This window comes from Mesoplodon bidens (genome assembly GCF_964165515.1).
Source record: "Mesoplodon bidens genome assembly, chromosome: 4".
Taxonomy (NCBI): domain Eukaryota; kingdom Metazoa; phylum Chordata; class Mammalia; order Artiodactyla; family Ziphiidae; genus Mesoplodon; species Mesoplodon bidens.
This window is the reverse complement of record NC_138160.1, coordinates 161,304,592-161,331,490: the sequence shown is the minus strand read 5'-3', so window position 1 is coordinate 161,331,490 and position 26,899 is coordinate 161,304,592. Positions and strand designations below refer to the sequence as shown.

General features: G+C 49.0%; 2 protein-coding genes across 3 annotated transcripts in view; one reads left to right on the top strand and one right to left on the bottom strand.

Moving 5' to 3' along the window:
* KCNIP1 (potassium voltage-gated channel interacting protein 1) overlaps nt 1-26,899 on the top strand; it is a gene marked incomplete at both ends in the record, with an annotated part of 348,648 nt that overhangs the window by 4,705 nt on the left and 317,044 nt on the right. The window lies entirely within an intron of this gene.
* On the bottom strand, nt 11,184-26,373 carry KCNMB1 (potassium calcium-activated channel subfamily M regulatory beta subunit 1). The gene is made up of 4 exons (XM_081233689.1): nt 26,262-26,373; nt 22,627-22,784; nt 20,614-20,785; nt 11,184-15,548 (listed from the first exon to the last, which is right to left on the bottom strand). The coding sequence occupies exons 2-4, from the start codon at nt 22,758-22,760 to the stop codon at nt 15,279-15,281; spliced, it is 576 nt and encodes a 191-aa protein (XP_081089815.1). The 5' UTR covers nt 22,761-22,784; nt 26,262-26,373; the 3' UTR covers nt 11,184-15,278.

Genomic DNA, 26,899 nt, shown 5'->3' with positions numbered 1-26,899 from the left:
CTAGTTGTCCTGGCCACCCACAGAGCTGCGGGGTCAGAAGCGGGGGTTGGAAGGGGGCGGTGCTGACCGTGTAAGATTTATCTCAAGAACCTTGCCCTGGAACCCCAGCTCTCCCTCCCTTCCGGCCCAGGTCGGTTCTCTGTGTGCTAGGCAAGACCTCAGCTTCAGACCCATCGGAGACAAGCCGTTCCTCTTGCCTCACCCCCACTGCTGTTCAGGAGCCTCAAGAAACTGACCTTGAACGTGGGAAGGGTTCCGCCCTCAGGCAGACTGGGCTGGAGTCCCAGCCCTGTGGTCCACCAGCTGTGTGAGCTTGGGTGAGTTGCACAACCTCCCAAAACCAAGGTTCTTCCCTGATCATTGGCAATAATAGCAATATCGACCACGCAAGGCTGTTTTCTAATTTCACAAGGATAATACAAGTCACAGGCTGGCAGCCAGCAGGTCAAGAGGGGACCCTGAACTTGCTGGGAGCTGAGCTCCTTAAACGGCATGCCCTAGGCACCTCTCTTGCCTTGCCCCATCCTGACCCTGGAAGTAGGCATTGCAATCTCCATTTTAACTGTTTTAAGGAAACGGACCTTTAGCTTAGCCAGGTCACCCAGCTGGCAATGAGTGGCAGGGCTGGAAAAGAACCTGAGTTCTACTGGGGTCAAGACCAGGTGCTTGCCTCTCCACGGGGCTGGAGAGGATGCCCCTGCGGGCTTTGCTCCCCACCTTGTCACCGGCAGAGTGCCACCAGCTTCCCACTCATTTTGTAGGTGGGTTTGTCAGAAATGGTTGTACCTGCTGGGACGCTTCAAGGCAGCCACCTATCTTGCAAGGGGTTGGGACAAATTCCGTTATGTGGCATGACCTGGGTTAAGGAATAAGCTTGATGGGGAAAGGGAACACCCCACAGGCCAAGGTCAGCAAGACAGACCCGTGCGTGCTCTCCTGGCGGCACCATCACCTCTGGGACAGGTGCGCTGGGGCCCAGACACCTGCTGTCTCAAGCTCCTCACCTATGAGGGGCCCTCCCTCACTGCTCTCCATTCTTACAGGACAAGTGTGAGACGTTGTCTTGCCAGTGGAGAAATACACAAGTTTTAGGGCACCAGGCAGTCTGGAATTACTAGAATTGTCTAAAAAAAGCAATGACCTTGACTCTGGGGATCTTGGAACCTGTGAGACGTGACGGTGCCCTCTGCCAGAAGGAGGGCACCTCCTGCCTCCTGAGAAGCTCAGCTTGTGTGCACTTGCCTTTGCTGGGGAAGTTAGAGTCCCCACCAACCCGGGTCCCAGCTGGCTTGCTATCCTGGCCATTCAGGCGAGCACCAGGCTCATGTTAGCTCAGCCCCCTCCCTGGTTGCAACTGGGAACCTCTGAGGGCTTGCGCCTTGTCCTAGGCAGAAAGTTCCAATATTCTGGTCCATTCCTGACTTTCCAGTCCCAAGCCAGAACCTGCCAGGGTGGGCAGTGTGCTCGCTTCGGCTCTCCCATGTCCAGTAGCCCTCATCCCCACCTACAGGTCTCTTGTCCTTGCCCCTCTGTAGCAGACCCATCACCCCATGATTCATTTTGCTGACCAGGAGCTCTCTGGGGTCCCTGTAGTCCCATAGCAGAGGAGAGAGAGGAAGGTGGGACCTCCGCCACCTGCCAAGACTGTCCCTCTCTGGGGCCACTGGTCCTTTCTTCCAAATGACACCAATACCAGGCAGGAATAATTTGTTCAGCTGCTTATCCTAGCCCTGCTGCACAGACATCCTATTAACTCTAGGACCACGGGGGACCGGCTGGTTTGTTCCAAATTAAAAGTAGCTGGAAATGGGCCCCTCTGGCAGGCGGGAGGGCTGCAGTACAAAGACACAGCGTGGAGTGGATCAACTCAGGTCTTAATCAGCCTTTGGAGGCCCAGAGGTCCCTGGCCCTGCCAGTGTGACCCTCACCTTCCCCATACTTCTTAGGATTTCAGAATCTTCCAGGCCACAGAATCTTCCCCAGACCACCTATCTCATCAGACCACAAGTCCCAAGTCCCAGACAGCTGTTGATTCATGAGAGTAGACGTGGTCATGTGAGGCAGCCATGGACAGCAGGAAGATGCAGGGCAAGCAAGGGCGCAGCTCTGGAGCCAGACAGTCCCGGGTTCAAATCCTGCCACTTTCTGGCAGGATAGCCAGGGACAAGCCATGTCCCACGTTGAGTCTGTGTCCTCCCCTGGGAAATGGGGCCAGTAATTCCCTCCTCATGGGGCTACGAGGAGATGGTGCACGTGGCCTACCCAGCACCCAGCACAGCTGCCCAGGAAAAGTCAGCTTCCCACCCTTCTCTTCTTTTCCTGCAATTAAACCTCAGACTCATAGCCAACAGAAAGGAGGCAGAGTTGAAAGAAACAAGGCTATGAGTCAAGCCTTCCTCCGGCTCTTCTCTAGACGTGCAGCTCCTCCAACGTTGCCCCCTCCACGCCCAGTCACTCTCAATTACATCTTCGGCAATCAGGAACTTGTCAACAGCCGAAATTATCCTTTTCATTTAGTGGGTTTTGTTTTTATTGGCCATCCCCTTGCCCCTGTGAGAACATGAGCACGCACTGCATGGGGCTTATTGGTGACGCCTTGAGCACCAGATGGATGTTGAATAAATGATGACTAATCACTTTTCCTGCCCAGCGACATCAGGCTGTGAGACTGGCGTCCCTTTTTGAGGCCTGGGCTTTGTCAGGCTGATTCAGAGGCCTCCACGCCCCATCTCCCTGTTCTGAATTTCTATGCAGGAGTTTGACAGGAGCCACCAGCCACAGTGACCTTGATGAGATGAGGGATCAGTGCAAGCAAGACCCGGGGCCTGGCCATTCTTCCATCCCAGTTCTCCAGTGCTCTGTGGGATGGCCCTCGCTGCCCGTCCACTACAGCTGGCCAGATGCGCAGAGGGGAGGTCGGTTTCCTCCTCAGTGTCCATCTGCTCCCCAACTGGAAGGGCAGGAGGGAGGACCGAGGCTCTGAGGGCCCCAGAGGAGGGCAGGAGTTGTGCAGAAGAAGCAGAGATGACAAACTTGTACAGGCACCCCAGGCCATCTGGATGCAGTGGAAGCCAGGACCCCAGGAAGAGACATGAGGAAGAACGTTTACCATTGCCAGTGATTCCAATCCCTGTACTCCTGAGTCTGGAGGCGGAAGGAAGCCTTCCTCCTGTTGGGATGAGGGCAGGAGGACCATGAACTTAAAGCAAACCATGGTCCTCTCTTCTTGAAGCCATTGTGTTCCTTCTTGTGGTCTTAGAACTACAAAGAGCAGCAGATTGAGAGCTGGGCCTTCGATTCCAGATCCTTCCCTTCTCTGGGCCTCCGTTTCTTCATCACTAAAATGAGGGAGTTGCTGGCTTCAAGCACCCCTTCCAGTTCGGGAATTTTAAGATTTTATAGCAATCATTGCAACACTACGCATGGCACCTGCTCTGTGCCTGACATTGCTCTAAGCACCGCACACACAATTTTATTTAATACACACAAGAACCCTAGAAGGTGGAGAGCTCTCGTTAACCCAATTTATAGATAAAAAGTTCTGAGCCTCAGGACGGGAAGGGCCTGGCTCTGGGTCACACAGCCAGCTCGGGACAAAGCCAGAATTGGAAGTCAGTCTGTCTGTCTCCAAGTTCCAGTTTTACTTCCTATATGAAGCTCCCTTCATTTCTAAAACTCAGATCTGGCATAGGAAAGTAATAAAGACAAAACTCGTTCTTCCCCAGCTTGACCAAGAGGTGACACATGTTCTTATTTGAGAAATCAAGGTTTCAAGGCCTCCATTCTGACTGAAGCAGCACAGCTTGGAGGATTCTGCTGAGACCTGTGCCCCCCAGATTACACCCCAGACCATCATCCACATACTCCCCTTCTCCAGTCAAACCACAAAAAATTATGGGAGAACTAGCCTGACAGCTGAGACTGCACGGAGGGGAAAGAAATGAAATACCGCCCAGCAAGCATTACCATTGTAATTCCAGTCTAGCCAATTTTCACTTCTTGCTGGCATGAGCTGGTTTAGAAGCAGAGGCAGATAATCGGGCAGGAATCAGGGAGGGAGATGTGATTCTGAGGCTTGTGTCTGAGAGGCTGGGGTTAGCCTACCCCAATTTTCTTTCTGTAATCTTTTGATTAACCCTGAGCCAGTTTGGGTGTCATTTTTCAAACCATCTGTGCTTGACAGGCAGAGCCAAGCCCAGGCTTGCAGCTTGCTATCTGTAAACATCAGCTGGGAACCCGCTGTGCCTTGGAGCCTGGGATACTCCTAAGCCACCAGGCATATTGGACTGCAGGACGCTCCTGCCATCCTTGGGCTGATTAACCCTGTCCTTGCTTCACGAGCCTAGAAACAGCAGCCTGTCATGCCAAACTCACAGGCCCCATAGGAGGAATAACAATTGCCACCGTCCCTGGAGTGCTATTGGTTTGCTGGGGCTTTACAAGGATCCCTGCAGTCAATCCAGCCCTGGCTCTGTAAGTTACCTACTTTTGTTATTCCCATCCTGGAGCTGGGAGAGGTTGAATAACTTGCCCAAGATCCCAAAGCCAGAGCTGTGACTCTGAAGATCCCATACAGTACCAAAGAAACACTGTGTGTCAAATCCTTCAGCATCATCACCCCTGTAATGGACTGAATTGTGTCCCCCCAGATTCATAAGTTGAAGTGCTAACTTCGATGTCACTGTATTTGGAGGTAAGATTTTTAAAAGGAAATTAAGGTTAAATGAAGTCATCCGGGTGGAGGCCTGATCCAATAGGACCGATGTCCTTATAAGAAGAGGAAGAGACACACACATAGAGAAAAGGCCATGTGAGGACACAGCAAGAAGGACCGAGTGGCCATCTACAAGCAGAGGAGAGAGGCCTCACCAGAAACCAAACTTCCCAGCACCTTGATCTTGGACTTCCAGCCTCCAGAACCACGAAAAAAATAAATTTCTGTTGTTTAAGTCGCCCAGTCTGTGTATTTTGTAAGGCAGCCCTAGGAAAGTAATACCCCCGAGACAATTCTTTGCATAGCATCCTTTCGCATATCTTTTTATTGTCATAAATATACATAGCATAAAATTTACCATTTTAACCATTTTTAGGTGTACAATTCAGTGGCATTGATTACATTTCACATTGCTGTGCAACCCTCATCACCACCATCCACCTACAGAACTTTTCATCTTCCCAAACTGAAACCCTGTCCCCATTAAACAATAATCCCCCATTCCCTCCACCTTCACCCGCCCAGCCCCTGTCCACCATTCTACATTCTATCTCTATGAACTTGACTATTCTAGGTACCTCATATAAGTAGGATCCACACCGTATTTGCTCTTTTGCGTCTGACTTATTTCACTTAGCATAATGTTTTCAAGGTTTATCCATGTTGTAGCATGTGTCAGAATTTCATTCCTTTCTAAGGCTGAATAATGTTCCAGAGTAGGGATATACCATCATTTCTTTTAATCCATTCAACCGTTGCTATTCATCCACTCCCATCTTTTTAAAAGACATAATCCCCTTGCTCACAACTCTGTCTCCAGTGGTTTCTTGCCACATTCAGAGTCAAATGCAGACTTTCGTCTATGGTCTGCAGCCTTTGCGTGATCTGTCCCTGCATTTCTGGCCTCCTGCTCTGGTGGCATTCTCCTCCAGGAGTGCACCCCGGCCACCAGGCCATGTTGTTTTTGCTGGAACCCCAGCTCCTCCAGCCTCTGGGTCCTGACGGTTACTGTGTCTCCGTCTGGACACCCTCTGCCAGCTCTCCTCTGGCTCTCTCCCACACTTCATTCAGATCCCCTCCTGTCTGCAGTCGCCCCCGCTGTGCACAGTGGCATTTCCTCCCACCTAACGCTGCCTCATTTTCCCGCATAGCCCTCCTGCAATTACATCACACATTTACTCATTTGTTTCTGGTCTGGCTTGTGCCCTGAGAGTCCAGCTTCACAAGGGCAGGGACTGTCCTGGCCGTTGCGGCTTCCCCAGCACCTGGCACAGGGCCCAGCACATAGTAGGTCCTCAGGGGAAGCTGAGAGGTCCACCAGGCAGACGAGAAGCCCAGGGGGAGACCACCTGGTGGGTGGCAAAGCTGGCCGTTGAACCTGGGCCTCTGAATCCACTTTCCTTTCCTGAAAGTCTCTGCCCTGCGTGCCCGTTAAAGGCCCCGGGTCTGTATTCTGCCTCCCCAAGTCCATCTTTCCAACCACACTTACCCCCTTAGCAAGGTGTCGATGATCCTGACTCAATGGAGGAATGAATGGAGAAAGGAAGAAAGGGAGGGAGGGAGGATGGATCATAAGTCCTTTGATTTGAGTGTCTTCCTGTGCCCTCTACTCAACCTTCATAAAAGCAAAGCAGACCTCTCTCTCCTCACTTCACTGTTTCTCTGCATGTGTCCCCAGTTTGCACCTTCCGTTATCTTGCTCACTGAGTTCTATCGATTATTTCTCCCTGGTGTTTCTCTTGTCTGTCTCTCTTTCCATTCTCAGCGCTGTCCCCAAAGTCCAAACTCTCATCACGTCTCACTGCTTTGCTGCAGCAAGAGAAATGCAGCAGACTGCATTTCTTTCCACTTCTCCCCTCCTGTCTCCTCCACCCCAGGGCCGAACAAAGAGATAGTCCATGCAACCCTTTGACCAGAGAGCCCTACTTCTAGAAGTCTGTTCTAAGCAGATCATCAGGGATGTACACAAAGCCTTTTATTCAGCAGTGTTCATCATGGTACTACGTTATAATAGTGAAAAATTGAAGACAATCTCAACTTCAGTCAAAAAATAGTGGGTTCACTGAATTTTGGTTCATCCATCTGATGCAATAATATTAAACCTTTGAAAAATTATTTTGAGGACTACTTAATAACAAGCAGAAATGCTATAGACATAATATTAGGTGAAAAATCAGGATACAAAACTATAAGTACAATGAGGTCCCAATCTGTGAATAGATAGGTGGGCAGAAAAAGTAAAACAGAAAAGAAATAAACTGAAATATCCTGGGTTTTAGTTAAGATCAATGGTTATTTTTTAAAGTTCTTCTTGACAGAAGAACTGTATTGTCTGCCTTGCCTTCAATAAGCATGTATATTTAATCAGACCATAAAAATACCGTTCCCTGAATACACATCTTTAATTTTTTAATTCTTCCCAATACCTTCCATAAAATTTGTGCTTTTGCTGCACTGTATCACTGCCTGTCCTCTCCATGTTAGAGCACACCCCAAACTTCCAGACTTGGCTGTCACAGCCAGCATCTCATGGTCTCAGCCTGCTTCTTGCTCGTGTCTCCCCAACTACAAACACATTCTCCAGCCAAACTCATCCCCATGTGGTTTCCAAACCAGACTTGTGTTTTATGCCCCTGAACCTAGCCTCAAATGATTCAGAAAAACAAACACACACACACACACACACACACAGAGAGAGAGAGAGAGAGAGAGAGAAGGAGTACAAATATGGCAAACTATTGATAATAATTTGTGAACCAAGGTGAAGGGTATGCGTCTCCTAGATACTAATTTTGCAACTCTTCTATAGTTGGACATTTTTAGAACTAAAGGTTGGGGGAAATAAAGGAGCAGTATAATCTGGCATTTAAAGGCATTGGCTCTGCTATGAAATGACCTTAGTTTAAATCCCAGCTCTACCACCTATTAATTGGGTGACAATGACCTCAGGCAAGTTACGTACTTCGTAGGTCTCAATGTCTTCATCAGTAATATGGGGATAATGAAAATCATCATGTATTTATTTCCCACCATCGCCTGGAGAATGGAATACATGAGTGTAAAGGGCTTGGTGAACAGTCTGGCCACCCTTGTTCGTTGTGAACGACTAGTATCAGTGTTCAAAATAGAGATCAGATTTTTAACCATGAAGTTATCCGTAATGCTCTCTACCTTCCTAAACAACTCAACCCTGCATAACTAAGTAAAGTGCTGTGGCTTGGGAATCTTTTGCTTATGGGATTCTCTTTCTGCCACTGGCACAGAGCAGAGAGAATGCAGTGCCATTTCCCACCAGCATCCACATCTCCAGAACCTGGCACAGTGCCCGGCACAGAGGAGGCAACCAGTAAGTGCAAAAACCCCAAAATAAGGAACTTGAAGGGCTCAAGTTGTGCTTTAAAGAAAGTTCATCTCATCAGACACAAACTTGTAACCTTGCTGATGCAGCCACTCTATTCCCATGGGCTTCCTGGATGAGGCATCCCCTTGATAAATTAGCTGTGGATATAAGCATCCTGCAGTTGGCATGGAAATGCAATTTAATTTCCAATTAAGCCTGATTTCTGGGCCGAGGGATTTGCCTGCCTCACACTGAGAGAATTATTCCAGGCAGACCTATTGCCGTCAATGTTGGTGGTTCTCCCATGAAGTGGACTATCATGGAAACTGGTCCTTTGGCCCTTGGATGGTTCAACCAGGTACTGCTTTTCTCCAGAACTGAGTTTATACAAGTAGATTCAAGAAAGTTCAAAGCAAAGACAGTCTCTCTGTGGCAGAAATTCTTAAGACAGAACACAGCTAGAAACAGATTGAAAGGGAGAGAGATGCAAGATGGTCCTCAATGATGCTCACAAGAAAGAGAAGTGAGAAGTTGTGCATGAGAAAAGAGGGGTGCTGGGAAGTTCTCTGAGCTCAAACAGAGAAGAATCTGTATAATCAGAGGAAGGAGATACTCAAATGGAGAGTGAACATTTGCAGAGGATCTTTTATACACCCGATACTGTGCTAAGCGCTTCACATTCAGTATTGCACTGAGTCATCACAAGCACCCGATAAAACAAAAGATGTTATGCTCATTTTCCAGTTGAGGAAACGGAGTCTCAGGGAGATTAAATAAACTGCCCAGGGTCATAGACAAGCCAGATTCGAACTCTCATTTTTCTGAGCTTTCCTTCCTGCAGGCTCCCTCTCCAAACACAAATGGAACATGTAGTTTAGAACCAGAAGAAAAAGGTTACACTAAGCTGAAACTTACCTCTCGCAAAATTTAATAATAAGAAAAAGGCTTTTAAAACATGTTCTGAGAGAGAGAGTAAAAACAACGGACCCAGTAAAAATAACCCGAGTTTGCTGGGGCACGTGATCTGATGGAGGGGAAAACAACACCTATTTCTGCTTGGGTTTCCCATCTTCCCCACAAGGTGAAAGACTGGACGTGATGGTCCAGCATGGTTAAGAGGCTCACAGGTGCTCAGAGGGCTCAGGCTACTCCAAACCAATGAGGTTCTGGCTTGGGGCTCAGAAAATTTCAGTTCCCCAAGTTGGAAAGAACCAACGGAGGGCATATAAAACGGTGTTTAAAGACACATATATATGAGATGTTTCCAAGACTACCACTTGCATGGCCAACAGAGTCACAGAAAAATTATTTAGAGACCAAGAAAGGGTAACATAGCTCAATTTTTATTAACGATTGCAAAAGAACATTCTAAAGCTAGGTATAAATAAGCATGCGGTCAACTCCTGGACACGTCCTAGAATGGACTATTGAACCAGTGATTTGGGAACACTTGGAAAAGAAAAAGCAGGGTTGACTGAGAGAAGTGTGGGATCCCTGAGAAAGGGACAAGTCAGCCCAGCCTCTCTTCCATTCTGCTTTTTAATAGAGGTCAGGGGTTGCTGTGGCCATAGCATGCCTGGTTGGTGCCAGGTATTTCATGGGCTGTGGGCTGGGTGATCACAGCATCAGGCAGATTGTAGCCAAACTCATCTGCCTGTCCATCTTGGCAGTTTCCCCATCAGAATCTTTGCAGACCTTTTTCGGATGCATATGGTTGGGCCTCACTCCACATCTGTGGACTCTTCAGAGGTGTGGCTCCAGGGAACCATTTGAGAGCCTCGGCTCCATGGGAATGTATATAGAGGCACTTAAAAACTCTAAGCGCTGAACTTGCCCTGCTGGGGATTTTCCATTTTTGATATGGGGCAGAGATTAAGGGGCAGGGTGCACAGTGGTTAGAGAGTAGAGCCTGAAGCCATACTGTTCAGGTTTGAATCCCAGCTCTGCTATTTACTAACTGCTATTTACTGACTTCTGACCTGCGGTGAGTTAAATCTCTGTGCCTTCATTGCCTCATCTATGAAGTGGAGATAGTAATAATAGCCTAAAGGATATTGTTAGGGTTAAATGGACCTTACATGTAAGGGTTTAGCCCGGATCCTGGCCTACAGTGCTCAACAGATGTTAACTCTTATTATTATTACGGATGATAGATTCTTGTTCCGGATGTAATTTGCTAAATACATCCCCAAATGGAAGTAGCTACCTCCCAGTACAGTGAGTTATTTGTCAAAAGAGATGTTGACGTAGGTTGTTGCTAAAGGGGAATGTTATAGGGAGGGTTCAAGCACCAGATCAGAAAGTGAAGAAGCACTAGATGATCTTTAAAGAAATACTGACCCTCAGAGAATATGAGTTTGCATATGAATATGAGAAATCAAAGGAGTGTCGAAAAGTAGAGGCCCCAGATTGACAGACAAGGGCTCAGGGCAACAGTCTCACTGGGAGTGGAGAGAGAAGATGAGTCCTAAAGCTGCAGATGCTAAGTAAACCCCTGTATTTCTTTTATGTATATCGAGGGAGGTTGGTGTGAGATGCGGGAGATTATGGGAGATGGAAGTCTCTCTAACTGTGGCAGAAGGTGCAAGCTTTGGGGTGAATCACCACCTTGGTCCTACATTCAGTTGGAGTTGATTGCTTTGCATTTATATACATCTCTTCCCCAACCTCCTTAGCATTTAAGGAAGTTGGCTGATGAGCGCAGGCTTGATATGAGTGGGAAGGGAGAGTTGTGGAAATCTAGGAAGACACTGGATTCTGTATTTGAACTGACATGACGAAGTTCCAGGAAAGCACCTGTGGATAGGAAGATAGTCCATAAACTAACCCCCATGTAGAAGAGACAACCGGGAACCAGGAGAGATGGGGGAAATGGACACTCTCCTCCTGGCCCCCAGTGGGAATCTGATGAAACTTAGAGGAGGGTTTTGGATGTGCACAGGGCATGGCTGGGAAGAGCAGGGGGACCCTGTCTGTCTCTGGACTCACCAGCCCAGCAGTTCTGAAACTATCTGGTCTCAGAATCCTTCTCCAATCTTAAAATATGTTGGGACTCCAAAGAGATTTGGTTTATATGGGTTATATTAACTAATGTTTACCATTTAGAAATGAAAACTCAGAATGTTTCATTTAAATGAATTTATTTTAAAATAACAATGATATACCCATTACATGTTAACAAAAGACCATATTTTTATGAGAAATAATTACATTTTCAAAAAAATTATTGAGAAAAGTAGCACTGTTTTCCTTTTTTGCAAATCTCTTTAATGTCTGGCTCAGTAGAAGACTGCTGGATTCTCATGTCTGCATTCCGTCTTTTGTGATATCACATGTCACATAAGCTCTGAAAAATTCCACGTATGTTGGTGAGATAATGAGAGCAAAAAAAGCAAATAGTATCTAAATAGTATTATAAAAAGAGTTCTCACCTTGCAGTCCTCCGCTTTGAGAACCATTACCCTAGTCTGTAGTGAATTTCTTCATGTCTTCCTGATTTTCCTTTGGTCTTACTCATTTCCCTATGTGTGAAAGGGCAGTGGCTGGTGAGGTATAAGACAGCTCTACTTTGTTCAAACAGTATCTTTGCAAATATTTCATATAATTCAAATTCCCCCAAATGCAAAAGACATTGGCTATTCTTATGCACCAGCCTGTACTGCCAATTAGTAATAGAGCGAATGCAGTCTACAATCCACACACCTGAGGAGTTTTGAAATTAGGAGGAATTTTAGATGAATTGTTGATGGCAGTCGGGGAGGCTGGCATCATTTCAGGAAGTCACAAAAATGGAGATTTTATTAATATTTTTACATTGCATTATTTTGAATTTGCATAAATTACTTTCTTCGCTGTAGAGAAGGAAGCCCTTGATAATGGTAGGGGAGGAGGGAGACGGAGCGTCAAGAAGATGATCAGCTCCTTGAAGGCAGGCACTCTCTTCCCCTCCTCCTCCCCTTTATGCTGACCTCCACCAGGCGATCTGAGTTGGGGGGCTTGCAGGGAGCGATCCATGTGCACCTCTTCAGGTGTGAGTCACTGGCTCAGGAGAGAAAAAGCAAAAACAGTGGAAGCACTAGACTTCATTAGCAGAGTGATTTTTTAAAGAACTGATGAGGGCTTTCTGCTCCCAGGCAGCCATAATTCCAAAACCATTTTCCTCCGTGTCTAACTCCATCATGCTTAAATGCCCATTATGTCACTCTCGTCTTGGCCATGAAGTTCTGTGAGCAACAGGCAGGTATGGGATTTGATAGAAGTGGGCCAAATTCATTGACAGGAGGGCGGCATTGTCTCAAGCAAATGAAGATCATTGTTAATAATGCATGGAGCAGTGGGGCTGGGCATCCCCAGGTACTTTTTGCTAGAAGGTCATGGCCTTTTCCCCTGCAGGGGCTGTTTGGATAACCTGAGTTTCTGTGTATTTCAGTCCCAAATGCAGGTGCATGGAAAGCATATGCAAAGGAAGTCCTATAAATAAGACTCATGATGGGGACTTTTTTCTTCTTGTAGATTCCCATGCAGTTGTAAGAAATAACACAGACACGTCCCATGTACCCTTTACCTAATTTCCCCCAAAGAACTATAGGACAGTATCACAACTGGGAATTTCTAGACTCACAGGGCTCTTGAGAAGTCCCTGACCTCAGAAGGAAGAAACTCCAGGGAATAGTGTGCTACCTCCCCTTGGAAGGATTGTCTTCAGTAAGAACCTGGAGGATGTGAAGCTGCATCAGGGATCCCTGGTTGCAAGTGACAGAAGTTGGTGCAGATTCCAGGTGCTCCCCCAGATCTCTGACTTACATGAGGACACCATGGGGTTCCCAGGATGCAAAACTCTTCCTTACCTGGCCCCCGGGTCTTTGGGTGGATGGGTCCCTCAGACCTTCAGCTGAATCAGCTCAAATACTGTGGTTGACAGGTCAGGCTCTGGAATCACCCAGCCCAAGGCTTGATTCCCAGTTCCTCACTTACTATGTGGTTGACCTTGGCCAATGATCTCTTAGAGCCTCACTTTCTCATAATATCTTATATAGCACTTACCATGTGTCAGTCATTATTCTAGGAACATTATGCAATAACTCATTTAATACCAACAACCCCCAAAAGGGAAATATTATTATTAGTTCCTATTTTGAAAGTGAGGAAACTGAGGCACAGAGAGGTTATTTGCCCAAAGTCACCCAGCTAGAGAATAACAGGTTTGGGTATTTGAAGCCAGGCAGTATGCATCACAAGTCCACATATATAAACCACTGTCTTATTTTGCTTCTCCTTATCTGTGAGCTGGGTTCAGTAGTGCCTCACTGAATTTTTACAAGGCAAACTGCTTAGCACTCTGCCTGGCATGGAATAAATAAGCACCAATAAATGCTAGTTAACATTATTGTTGGTATAATTTCTTCTGGAAGTTTCTGAGTATTCATTACTTGTTGCTGTTATAACAACAGCTTCCATTTTGACCACCTACTATGTGTCAAACCTTCATTAGCCCTCCCAACTATCCAAAAGGGGGAGTCTCTCTTTTATAGATGAAACAAGTGAGAATCAGGGGGATGCAATCTGGTGGAAGTGGAGATAGGATTCACCCCCAGGGGCTGCACCTGGAATCACAGCTCCGGGAGGAGCTTCAGGGACACCAGCCTAACTTCATGTCCAGCTCAGGACTGGAGCTGACAAAAAGTCATTGATTCATTCCAAAAAGCCCAGTGACAGACCCCTGGTTCTGTACACCAGTGGTTCTCATGCTCCAGCACAGGTCCCCTGCAACCATTGTTAAAACACAAAGTGCCGTCCCTCTCCTCGGGACCCCATGCAACCACTCCCCACCACACCGCCTTGGGGTTTCTGGTTCAGTAGGGCTGGGCTGAGGGCCTGAGAATGTGCATTTCTCACAAGCCTCCAGAGAATGCTGATATTGCTGGTCCGGGGACCACACTTTGAGAATGACTGCTCTAGGCCAAGTTTTTGGAGTGGTAATGGTAGAGATGACAGCTTCCCCCAATTATCCCCTTTCCAAGACTGAGACGGACTTCCCCTGCAGGGCCAGTGCCTTGTATTTATCTGCATTGTAAATCATAAATCCCCATCTCTGCGGTTACCTTCCCTCCATACAGGGTTCTTAAACTTGTGTGTTCTCAGAAACCTGTCTCTGACTGGAGCTGAACCCCTTCCCTAGGCCACTTGCATCTGCTTGGTGATGGGGAGCTCACCCTTTCAAACTTCCTTCGAAAGTAACATCTACTGTTACTTTTCGGATTAAAAACAAACACAATGAAACCAAACCTTCCTAGCGTTGAAAATTTAGAAAAGTACCAAAAATAAAAAGAGGGAAGAAAGTTACAGTTAACCACCATCCCACTGTTACTACTTTGATGTATTTTGGTATTATTTCCTTATAGTCCCTTGTTATTTTTTATATATTTGGTTTTTTTAAGTTGAGGTATAATTGATATATAAGATTATATTAGTTTTCAAGTGTGTAACATAATGATTCGATATCTGTAGTATGTATTGCAAAATCATCGCCACAATAAGCCTAGTTAATATCCATCTCCCCACAGTCACAATTTTTTTTCCTGTGATGAGAGCTTTTAAGATCTACTCTTTTAGCAACTTTCAAATACGCAATAAAGTATTATTAACTATGGTCACCGCGCTGTACGTTATATCCCCATGGCTTTAAGACCAGAAGTTTGTACCTGTATCTGTTAATATTCGTATAAAAATGTATATAGCTCTGAGAATCCTGAAAACAAACGATGTTCTAAGTGTGCTCTGCCCATGAGGGCTGCTGTTGTTTTCAGAGTGGAATTCAAAGAAGGAACAGAGGTTTCCCAGGGATGGCTTCCTGGGTGGGACCAGCAGGTCTTTGATCCAACTGCCAGGACACAGGCACAGAAGTCAGAATCACTGTCATCGGCGCAGTGGACAGTGGCACAGCAGGAAAGAAGTTTGAGTCAGTTGAGTGGGGACAGGGAAAGGAGAGCTATCACTGGTTGGCCTTGCATTCTCCTGGGCCCGGGGAAGCCCTTGTACATTCTTGAGCAGGAAATGACTTAACAAAGAGATTTCCCAAAGACCATCCATGCAGCAGAAGACAGAATGTATTGGAGCGGGGAGAGTGGGAAGGCAGGGGGAGGAGGCATGGGGACACAAGTGAGGAGCAGCCCGGGGACCCATCCAGTCCCTGGTGGCCCGAGCAGTGATGTGGTGTGGATGGGGCTACTTCTGGGCTGCCAGGATGGAGAGGGACTGGTTGATCTTCACCATGACGATAATGAGGAGGCCACCGGTCAGCAGGAAGGTGGGCCAGAAGAGGGAGAAGAGGAGGGTCTGGGGACCGTAGAGGCGCTGATACAGGACGCTCGTCTCATTCTCCCGAGTCGTGGAGAAGCAGTCGAAAACCTGGCGCTCGTGGAGTTTGGCTCTAACCTTCTCCACATCGGCCCGGGCCATCTGGTAGTTGTCCAGGCTGCCTGGGATGTAGGAGCACTGTAGGGAGAAGCGAGAGCACCCATGGGATTGGAAATCCCTGTTTCTTAGGGCCTGGCATGGAATAAAGAAAAGCATCAGCTTTGGAGTCAGGCCCCTGAGTGGGAGTCAAGACTGTCCAAAGCTTGGCAGGCTGCACGTTGTGTGGTTCTAGAAGGTGTGTACACAGTGTCGTTTGGGAGGGTGGTGGCCTTGGAGCTGCTCAGGGTACATGCTGCACACCTGGAGATAGGGAACCCAGCTGGAGCCCTGCCTCTGCTCCCATTGGCTTCAGAACCTTAGGCAAATCGCTTACCATTCTGAGCCTTGATGTCTTCATCACTTAAATGGGTTAATAGCAATACCTTTTTCAAAGGACTTTATTAAAGAACTTTAAACTTATCTAAGGAGACCAATGGGGGACACAGGCTGAGTAGGCTCTATATTTCGATTCAGGGCAGAAGTCTTATACTCAATCACCTACAAAGCTCAGGCAGGTAACGTCCACAGGTGAAGTAGGTGAGGGAATAGTTGACAGATGCCAGCTGACACTTGGTGTCAGGGGATGGGTGGTCCTGGTGAGATGGAGAGAGCCAGGTGCATCTAGACTGGCAGGCATCACTCCATCTGGACAACTGATGCCATGCCATCCAGAAGACCTACTGTGACCAGACCTCCAATATTTTAAGAGAAGCCAGAAAACCAGATTTTAATGTGGACTCTCACAATTTTAAAATATTGGTGAAAATTTGAATTGAAAACCCTTTGAGGTCTAACTCTGCGTGAGCCAAGCAACTGATGTTGGCCAGCTGGTATTTGACACCGAGATTCAAAGGAAAGAGAGAATGCATTTAAAAGAGCTTTGTGCAGGCAGAGCCTGGGACACGTTTAATTCTGACACTGATCATTGTGATTAGGAAGCTTCCGGCCTGGGCAGATGAGGTCCAGATGGAAAGCTCAGCAGAGAAGGCACAAAGTGGAGACCCTGGTTTTATCTCTGTTCCATGCTAGGAGGTCTGAATATTGCTTATGTGAGCCTCCAGCAGATGTTCTGCGAGCGTGGTCCCCCGCACGGCCTCCGCAGCAGACTACCTGGAAGGCTGGCCATAAGCACAGCCTCCCTACTCACTCTGAATGGCTGAGGGTGGGGCTCAACAATAGGGTGATTCCTCCATGCACTAAAGTTCGAGGGCCACTGCCCTCGTCCAATCACGTCCAAGATCAAAAACGAGTGACAGTGTTGAACCAGCTTCTCCCCAGGCCTGGGTTGCTCCCTGTATTTAAATGAGGTCCTGCCCCAAAGCTGCCTGCCTGGACTGCATTCAGTCCAGCAGTACAGAGAATGGTTGCATCACAGTTCTGACAGCCTGGAAAGTGGGAGAGCTGCATCCAGATGTAGATCCACGTCCCCAGCCAGTCAGGGAGCAGCTGAGGCTGGGGAGAAGCTGGCTCCTGAGGAATCTGGCATTCAGATTTGTTGGGTTACGATAGGGTCCCAGTAGCAGGTGGATCCAGAATCCTGAGCTCAGAGGGCCGAGTCCTGTCTCCCCAAAGTCTCTGACGGTGACCTTGGGTAACCTAGCTCACTGAGCAGAGGTGTGGCGATGGAACCAGACGGGCCTGAGTTCAACCACAAGTTCCAAGTTGTGTGACCTTGGCAAATGTCTCAACCTCGCTGAGTGTTATAGATTGGGTTTGGGAGGGTGCCTGCCTAGCAGAATTGTCACGGTGGTTAAACAAGATGATTCACGTTAAGTGCTTAGCGCAGAGCCCAGGACATAGTACGTGCTCAATAAATGGAAGATGCTGTTAATAACAATAATAATATTGTGACTTAACTATGAAATTAAAACAATATTCCTTCTTCTTTCCCTTAAGGAGGGGCCTATGGACAAGCTCCGAAGTGGGAACTTGTGCCCATCCTGGGGTCCCACTGTATCCTTTGCCAGCTTGGGATTACTCTAGATCCTTTATGTTCTCTAGACACTGGACAGGAGTTTACTCTGCAGAGCCAACCTCAGAGGCCTGGGGCCCGCTTGCATCCTCTCTCCCCTGCCCTGGGTCCAGTTAACCATGAGTTGTCTAAAGGCTCTTAAATGATCTAGCCTCTCCCCCAAGGCCTGCAGTGTCACTGTCCCCAGCATAGACCATGGGAAGGGGCTTAGAATCCCCCCAGGCTAAGTCTCATGGAAGAATCCAAGCGTGGGCTGGCGACACCCTTCCTCATAGTAGGGGTTGGGGGAGACAGCCTTGCCAGGCCTTTCACATGTGATTCCAGAAGACACCCAGCTGGCCTGGAGCACTGGCTCCTTGCACAGCAAGGAGCTGAACAAAGGTGGGATGAACAGCTGGTGCACCAACCGAGCTGTTTGGCAAAACCGTGAAGGCCACTTCCACCGTCATGCCAGAGTGGCAACCTGCCATTGGCACCACTCCTGGTGGTGCCTGGATGCTACAGGATAAAAGATAGAATATCCAGTGGCTGTCAGGGCTGTCCTTCCAAGGCCAGACAGAGGCATGTCTCACAGGCTGCTGACAGCCCATCAGGGAGAAGATCTGGCCTTTCGCTCCTCTGGCAGCCTCAGGACCGGGGTGGCAGCCTGCAAACCAGCCTGTTCCCAGCCCCCATTGCACCAGTGATCACTTCTGCTTGTCTTTGAAAATGTGCTTCTCGATCCTTGAATAAATCAGGGGCCTCTGGATGCCAAAGAAGAGGCAGGGGTCCTGGGAGGAGCTGATTCAGGTGGGTTTGGAGGCTCTAGCTCCATCTGGCATGGCCGAGCCATGCTAGTGATGACAGAACAAGTCAGACCACCTTGCACTGCGCAGACCCACTTCTCCATGAGCCCCTAGCACTGTCAGCGATCCCACTGTCCCCCCGGGCACCCTTCCCCTTCCCATCCCGTCAGCTGCCAAATTCTGACTGTCAGCATCCATCCCTGCCCAAGCCGTCCCAGGTGTTTGCTGTGGCCCTCACCTCCCTCCCCAGTAACTGAGCCCCACAGTCCTCCACATCACTCTGATCATGCTGCCAGGACCCCAAATCCTTTAAAGACTCCCAGCTGCTCACAGCAGTAATTCCCAAGGAACCTTGGAATCACCTGAAGAGCCCAGAGATTCTGCTTCAGTGGGTCTGGGGTGGGACCCTGGTTCTAAGTCCCCCAGATGGATCTAACCCACAGACAGAGGTGAGGAACCCCAGCTTCCCTGATCACATTTTAATTCCACAGTTTGGTAGTCCTTGGCAGGGAAGACAGGCACACAGCTTATACAGTGCCAGAATATCATTAATATTTCCCTTCTTTACGGTTTGCTTGAATTTAAATCCCTGGTAATCAGTAGAACCTCCCCCCAGGAAATGGTGGAGTCTATTAGGAGTTGCAAATGACTTTACTCCCTGTTAAAGCCAGCGCCACGAGCATTATTTGGTGTGAGGTTTTTCCAGGCAAAGCTCTGGCGTTTTGATGCAAATGCAAAGGAACTTCATGTGTTCCCAGCCCAGGTTGATGAGAGCCCAGCCCTGGTGGAATCAGAGTCTCTTTCAAACTGTGTACCCAGTACGTCAACCCCGAGCCCAGATGGCCTTGGCATTTGCTCTACGTATTTCCAGGGCTACACGGGGAAGACTAACCTGCACATCTCATATGGTTGAACCAGTGTGTTTTTCTGTAAAATGGCAGTTGTGGATAAGCTTAACCCTTCCTCCATCTTTCCTTCCCAGTTTTCTTCCTTATGCTGAACTGTTAAAGCTCAAAAAAAAAAAAAAAAATCCTGATGGAATATAAATGCCTAATCCCATTCTCTGTAAAATGGTTGCTTCATGTGCTTGCCTAGCTGTGCTGTGTCAGGGAATGCTGGAATTCAACCTCCCCTCCTTCTCTCCTACTGTGTGTGCTTGCTATCACTCTCAGACAGCCTTGAAGACTGTCCTTTTAGCAAAAAAAAGAAAAAAAATTGAGGAAAGTGTTTTCTGTCATATTCTTTTAATATGGGAGCTAATTACCTTCTATAACATGTAACATTCTTCATTAAAGTTTTTCTTCTCTCAAAAAACAAAGAAAAAGCTACCAAAAAAACCCACCCCAGTTTAATTGTCCACTTGGGTACTGTGGGGGGCTTCTGAGAACAGACCCTAGGCTACCTCTGAAACCTTTTCCCGCTGCATCCCATCCTGTGGCATGGTCTGTGCCGGTGTTGGAATCTCTCTCTTACCCAGCCTTCCCTCCCCGTGTCTTCTTCTCTGCCTCCCCTTGATATGTATGTCCCCCACCCCGTATTTCTGTGTAACCTGTACGTGCCTGATTTTTAACCCAAATGCTTTTCTAATACCCTCACCTCAATGTGCTAGGAAATGTCACTCCCTCCTTTAATGCCCATACTTTTTTTGGTTCCTCCCTAGGGCACTAGGTATTATTTCACGTATGAGCTCTCTCCTCTTGAACCCAAAGCCCCTAACACAGGAAGTGCTCAGCGATGGCTGAATGAAAGAGCGAGTGAATGAGGGAATGAAAATGGGCCAACTTGTGTTTCTTATAGAAAGGGAAACAATGGTGGATTTGGGGTTGGGGGCTGTTGAGAGTCAGTGATGGGAACATCTCCCAAGTGTTGGCCTCCAAAGGTTTCTCTAAATCTGGGCCTCTGGCTTCCTAGAGTTGCAGGTGGGAGTCACAGGGGTTCCTCTCTGTGGGGTCAGCTCTGAGTCTGGCCTCTCATGTGACTCACTTTACAGGATGAAGCAAGACCATTAACAGCTTCTTTGTTGTGGCTGCTATCCACCCAGCATCGAGCTTGGTACATCATATACAGTCCCTGACTTCATAACATTGCTTCAACACATGTAGAAACTGAGGCTTAGAGGGGCCGCGTTGGCTGCTCCCACCACACAGCTGGTTAGTGGCATGTCTCTCTGACTCCAATGCAGAAGAGCTAAGTCTGTCTGGACCTCACACCAGCTGTGGTCCCTGGTCAAGTGGGTGTATCTTTCCCGGCCTCTGCTCTCCAGAGCGGGGATAGGGAACCAGCTAGGGACAGGCGTGCATGCCTGCCAGGGGTAAGGGGATGTGGACCTCGCCCCCCCAGTCAGTACCTTCTGGTTCCGGTCCCGAGTGTCCTCCGTGTGGTACAGCACGGCCCACCGGCCCACGGATGACACGTTGACCCACAGGCACGGGTACTGGGGCACTCTCTTGCCCTCCAGTTGCTCCTGGTCCCTGATGTTGGTCTCAATCAGGTGACACATGGATTCCTGGGTCCACACGCTGGGGAGACGATGCACACACATACACATCTCAGAACCTGGATGGCACAGATTGCCCAGCGTGAACCCCTTTAGAGAGACCCAGGGCCGAGACCCTCAGCATCTGGCACTAAAGGAGCATGACCCCAGAGTCTCTGGGCCCAGGGGAGGAATCATAGAATCCGAATATCAGTGCTTTGGGGCCTTTTGGACAACATCTGCATAAGTGGTTCCGGCCCTGACTGCTCACCCAATACCCTGGGGAGCTTGTAAAGATTGTCGTGGCCAAACCACACCCCAGAACAAGTGAAGCAGAATTTCTAAGGTTGGTGGGCTCCAGGCCCTGGTGTGTTTTTAAAACTCCTCACAGTGATTCTGATGGGCAGCCTGACCTCAGACGCCTTATCCACATCCATCTTCGTCTTGTAGAGGGTGGCAGAGAAGTTCAGAAAGGTCGAGTGACTTTTCCAAGGCCACACAGGACCTGAAGCCAGGTATGGATGGCTTCAGAATCTGTGCCCTTTCCTTTAAAATGAGTAGATGAAGGAGGGGATTGATTTGTTTCCCGAGTGGGGAAGATGAGGGGGATGGTGCTTAACCCGGAGAAAACATGTTGGAGGCACATGGCTGCTCTGAGCGGTGCCTTACTCTGTAAGATTCCAGCCTGGAATGGCTCCAGTGCTGTACACAGTGGGGCAGGAGCAGGCCCGGAAGAGGATAACAGGCTCATCAACACACCAGTGAATCAATTGTGACTCATCTCCCATTTACCAGGCAGGAAACACATTGCCAGACCGAGGGGGCTGTCAGCCGCTGGCAAGCGACCAGAGGCAAGGGTCTGAGACTTATCCCAAGATCAGGCTGAGAGAACTGAGCATATTTGTTCCCATTAGAACATGGATCAGGGACTTCACAGCTTTTCCTTTAAAAGCTCAAGTGGTTGACATGTCAGGCAGAAAAGGCATGGGACATTCTCTGAGATTCCAGAGCAAAGCTCCAGGGGAACAGTTTTTGGTTCAGTGTAGACACTCCCTACTTATCAGAAGGGCCCCCACATGAAATGGTGTATACAGTTGAGGTAGTGAGCTCCCCATCACTTGAGATATTCAACAGGAAGATAGATGCCCACTTGACTCAGAGGTTTGTGAAAGAGCCAAAATGCAGATGAGCTACAAAATTCTGTGACTCTCTGATTCCTCCTGGGATCAGACTCACACTGGGACATTTGCTCTGATCCTTGGCTGTTTCTTTCTTTTTTTTTTTAATTTTTATTTTTGGCTGCGTCAGGTCATAGTTGTGGCGTGCGGGCTTCTCTCTAGTTGAGACACGTGGCATTCTCTCTAGTTGTGGTGCGTGGGCTTTTCTCTAGCTGTGGCGTGCGGGATTTCTCTCTCTAGTTGTGGCATGCAGGCTCCAGAGCGCGTGGGCTCTGTAGTTTGCAGCACGCAGGCTCATCAGTTGAGGCATGTGGGCTCAGTAGTTGTGGCGTGCGGGCTTAGTTGCCCTGCCGTATGTGGGATCTTAGTTCCCCGACCAGGGATCAAACCCACATCCCCTGTATTGGAAGGCAGATTCTTAACCACTGGACCACCAGGGAAGAGGTGTTGGCCTCCTTGGCTGTTTCTTGTGAGAAGGGCCTCCTGCATCTTTTACGCCCAAGTTCCAGAATTCCAGACATGCAGGGCCCAGTCCGGCCTACCCTCCCTGCACTTGAACCCTTGACCCTAAGAATGAGGATTGTCCAGACCTTCCTGCCTGGTGTGAGGGTCAAGGGGAACGGTAAGAAGAAGCCTGGGGTTCCTTGCAGACCAGACCCTTAGGGGAGAGGCCGGAGGATGGGGCCAGGCCGGGAGGGTTCAGTACCTTTTCTGGTAGAGTGGCAGCATGGTCGTGCCGAGGATGTAGTAGGTGATGACGGCGCACACCACCATGGCCACACCCAGGCAAAGGGCTCGGGTCTCTCCCCGCTTCTGGGCCATCACCAACTTCTTCCCCATGTCCACAAGGGACAGCAGTCATTTCTAGGACCACAGAGGCAAACAGACGTGAGATCAGCACAGGTGACAGGTAAACCACAGAAGGGAGGACAGGTGGGAGAAGAAGGTGCTCAAATATCAACATCATCTTTACTTTTATATGGAGCTTGGCAACCTCAGAGGGTTCTTTTGACCCCATGTAAGCCTCCCCCCAGCTCTGAGAGGCAAGTACTATCATCCCCATTCTACAGATGAAGGACCTGTAGCTCAGAGAGGTAAAGTGACTGGCCCAAGGTCACACAGTGTGTGACAGGCTCAGTAGTGGCCCCCAAGATACACATGTTCTCAGCCCCAGGATCTGTGACCGTTACTTTACATGGCAAAGATGTTTAATTAAGGATCTTGAGATGGGGAGATTATCCTAGACTATCCATGTAGACCTAAATGTAATTGCAAGGATCCTTATAGGAAGGAGGTGGAGGGAGATTAGATACTAAAGAGGAGAGGGCGCTATGACCAGGGCGGCTGAGATTGGAGTGATGTGACCACGTGCCACGGAGTGCGGGCAGCCACCAGAAGCTGGAAGAGGCAAGGAATTATGTATTGTCCCCTACAGCCTCTGAAGGAAGTACAGCCCCCTTGACACCTTGATTTAGCCTTGCCAACATCTTGCTGATTTTAAACTTCTGGCTTCCGGAACTGTGTGTAAGTAAATTTCTGTTGTTTGGGGCCACCAAGTTTGTGGTACTTTGTTACAGCACCGATAGGAAACTAATACTGGAGATAAACGAATATCCTCTTTGCAGAGTGGGCCATCCGTGCTCTTCCTCCTAGGATACTTGTCTCAGAACAGCTTGGAGCATTTCACAGTTCTGCCAAAACAGTCCCACAGCAGGGCCGGCTGGGCGGGGGCAGCATGCAGAGAAGGGCCAGCGGGGCCCCCAGAGGGCAGCCACAGGCATTGGGGTGGCAGGAGGTGTCTCCACTACTGCGATCCTGTAAGGGCCTCCTCCTTGCTCCAAGCAAGGGCAGGAGGCATTATGTGGCCTCAGCAACTGCTCTCTTGTACAGGGACTTGAGCCACCCTGGGCCAAAGCAGATTGTACGGGACTGACTGGCAGCTCCCTCCCCTCCCCCTTCTTGGGCCAGAAGCCCCTCGTTTTTCTTCTGGGAACCTGCTTCTCCCCAGGGCAAGCAGGGCCCCTCCCTCCCCTGCTGGGCACACTGGACACCCTCCAGCAGTGTCACCCTTGCCACCCATGTGCCCCCTGGAGCCAGAGGTGCCTGGCTTCTGTCCTTGTATGGATTTCCCATCCCTCTGTGCATTGCCTCACAGCCTGTGGTAAATTCCTTTGTTGGTGTTTTGTTTGTTGTTGAAGGTAGCAGTTCTACCAAGGATACAGGGGCCATGGGGCCTTTCTCTGTAATTCCTGTTGTAGGGGAAATTTTAGCCAGATATCAGGAAGGAATTTATTTTCCCCACCAGGTCCCTAACATAATAAACCTAATATTTTTATAAATTAGTGAGTATCCAGGAGATAGGCATTATTAGTCCAAAGGGATTTTCAGCAAACTGCTTCATTTTCTACTCAGGCTCCTCTTCTAACTATTGGACTGTTTCAAGTGTCCAATCAGAGATGCTTGACCCCCTTTCCTCCCCACTCCAGCTGTTCCCCCTCCCCTAGTGTCCTAAAGAGGAGATTCCAGGGTCAGATACCAAGGTTACAGCCCTGTCACCCCTTCCAAGATGATTGATTCCCTCACCCAATGATGACTTTTCCTCCCACATTTGGGGCACGGAAAAGTGGGGTTTCCCCACATTCTAACAGATCTTACGAACTCGCAAGGGAAAAAATGTTCCCTTGACAAAGAAAGACGTTCTGTTCAATTCTCTTCCGTCCTATGACTTCTGTCTTTCTGTCTCTGCGTCTTGTGGGAGTGGGACAGCCCACATCATTGTTTACCTGGGGCCAGTTTAACAAGCCCATCCACGTTTTTGCAGGTAAAGGAATGCAGCCACCTGAGGATGGGCTAAAAGCCCACATGGCCTGCTTCCCCAGGACTGTCTATGGTCACTGGCGCCTGGCCCCAGCCCCAGGACTGTGGAACACAAGTCTCTGGGTCCAACAAGGAATCTTGCCTTGGAGGGAGGACCTAGGCTGCGTGCTCACAACAAAACCAGTCCTTTCCTGGGAGAGTCGGGGCATCCTTGAAGAGGGGAGGCCTGCCCTGCCTTCCTGGCTAATCAGCCCCCAGGGGCACTGGCCCTTCTGCTGCACAGCTTCTTGTATCTTCCCAGCCCCTGGGCACTCCCAAGGCTGGGGAAGGCAGGACCCTGTGCTACCGGGTCTGAGAACTCAGGAGGAAAAGAGATGGAAGGCTCCCTGTCACAGAACACTCTGGAATCTGCCATTCGTTCAGATCCCACCTGTCTGCAATGCTCTGGTGAGACTGTGGCCCACACTGAAGGAGTAGGCTTCAGAGTTTTGATAAATCCTCCTAAGACCACGCAGGATAAAAGAATGGGGAGAGGATATGGATGCGGACATGGTCATAGGATACAACATCCAGGGAGAGCCTTCAGACAGGAGGAAGGTTGGGAGCTGCTGACATCCCCTGAGGTCTGGACAAGAAGAAATGGGTTGCAGCTGTAAAAGGAGGTATTTCAGTTAGACTCTAAGAAGAATATCTCAGTTTTAAGAATTGCTAAATATCTCTGGACTTTGGGGATACAGCTTCCCATTTAGAAAAGTCACTAGAGGTCTGGGGTGGATTTAGGAAAGATGAAGAGAAAGGCCAAGCAAGACGGGAGTTTGGAGGGTCCTGTGTGACCTGGTATTTGGGTTGGCCTCCTTTTCCTTAAGAGGATAGGGCATAGAGGACAGTGTTTAAGGGTCTGGTGAAGGGAGGGACAGGGGGTGTTTTGAGGTCATCAGACATGGGATCAAATCCCGGCTTTGCTACGTAGCAACCTTGTGACTGTAAAACGAGTATGATAGTACCTGCTTCCAAGAGTTCTGACAAAGAGCAAATGATGTATCGAACATCATATTTATCACAGTGCCTGGCCCAACGTAAGCCCTTGATAAATATTAACTCTTACTATTCACAAAGAAAACCCTGAAGGTTTGGATCAGAAGTCCCCAGTGCTCTTGCTGGGCCTGTTTCTGTCCTACCCCCTCCCCTGGTGACAAGTGCCAGGACTGGTCTTGATCTCCAGGCTGCTGCCCTCTGGCTGCTCTGAGAGCTGAGACCTGAGGGGGCCAGAGCACAGAGTTACTACAGTGACTGAGCCATGGAGCGCCCACCCCTACCCTTGGCCCCCCGAAGGCCACCAGACCACGGGTCCAGCAGTTCTAGGCCCGAGTGACACAACATCAGCTCCTCTGGAGCCCAGAATCCAGATGGACAGCCCCTCGAGGGAGGGAGTTCCTACTGCCAGCCTCCCTCCATGAAGATCTCCCCTCCAGCCCCAGTCTCTGGAGAAACCACTTCCCCAGTGCCCTTGAACTTGGTACTCACAGTCTCCCCGGTGCCCTGTGAGTCTTCGGCAGACACTTTTCTGCCTGGCCCCCAGCCCCCACCCCAAAAGAGGCCGCCTGAGCTCCAGCAGGAAGTTTGGGCTCCCAGTCCGTCTCTGGGAAAGCAGCCTTTGGTTCCCATCTGAGACGAGCCTCCATGCCCAAACATGGTCAAGTCTGAGCACACAGCCCCAAGACACAAACTCGGGAGAGCAGGTACCCAGCCCAGAGGAGGGCAGCTGTTACCCAGGCCCCTGCACCTGCAGTTCCCAGAGTCTAGTGGAAAACAGATGTCGCAAAACAGACAGCAAAACTGAGAAGTCAGGAAAGACCATCTGGGTATATTTGGAGACATTTCTTCTTCACTCAGTCTCTTCTCTGAGCTGGCAGAGAAGCCAGGAATAGAAAATGAGTTTCTTTTTGTTGACATGGGAGAAGGAGGAGGAGTTGAAGCTCTGAGGGGTTGGGCTTGTCAGCCGCTGAGGAGCTGGCATTTCCCCCCTAGAGCAACCAAAAACCCTTAGCCTTTGGCGTTTGTGTGCTGTGTGACCCTGGGCAGGTCACAGCACCTCTCTGAACCTTAATTTTCCCATCTGTGCTCTTGGGATTTTTAAATCTTACTTTGTTCAGGATAGTGAT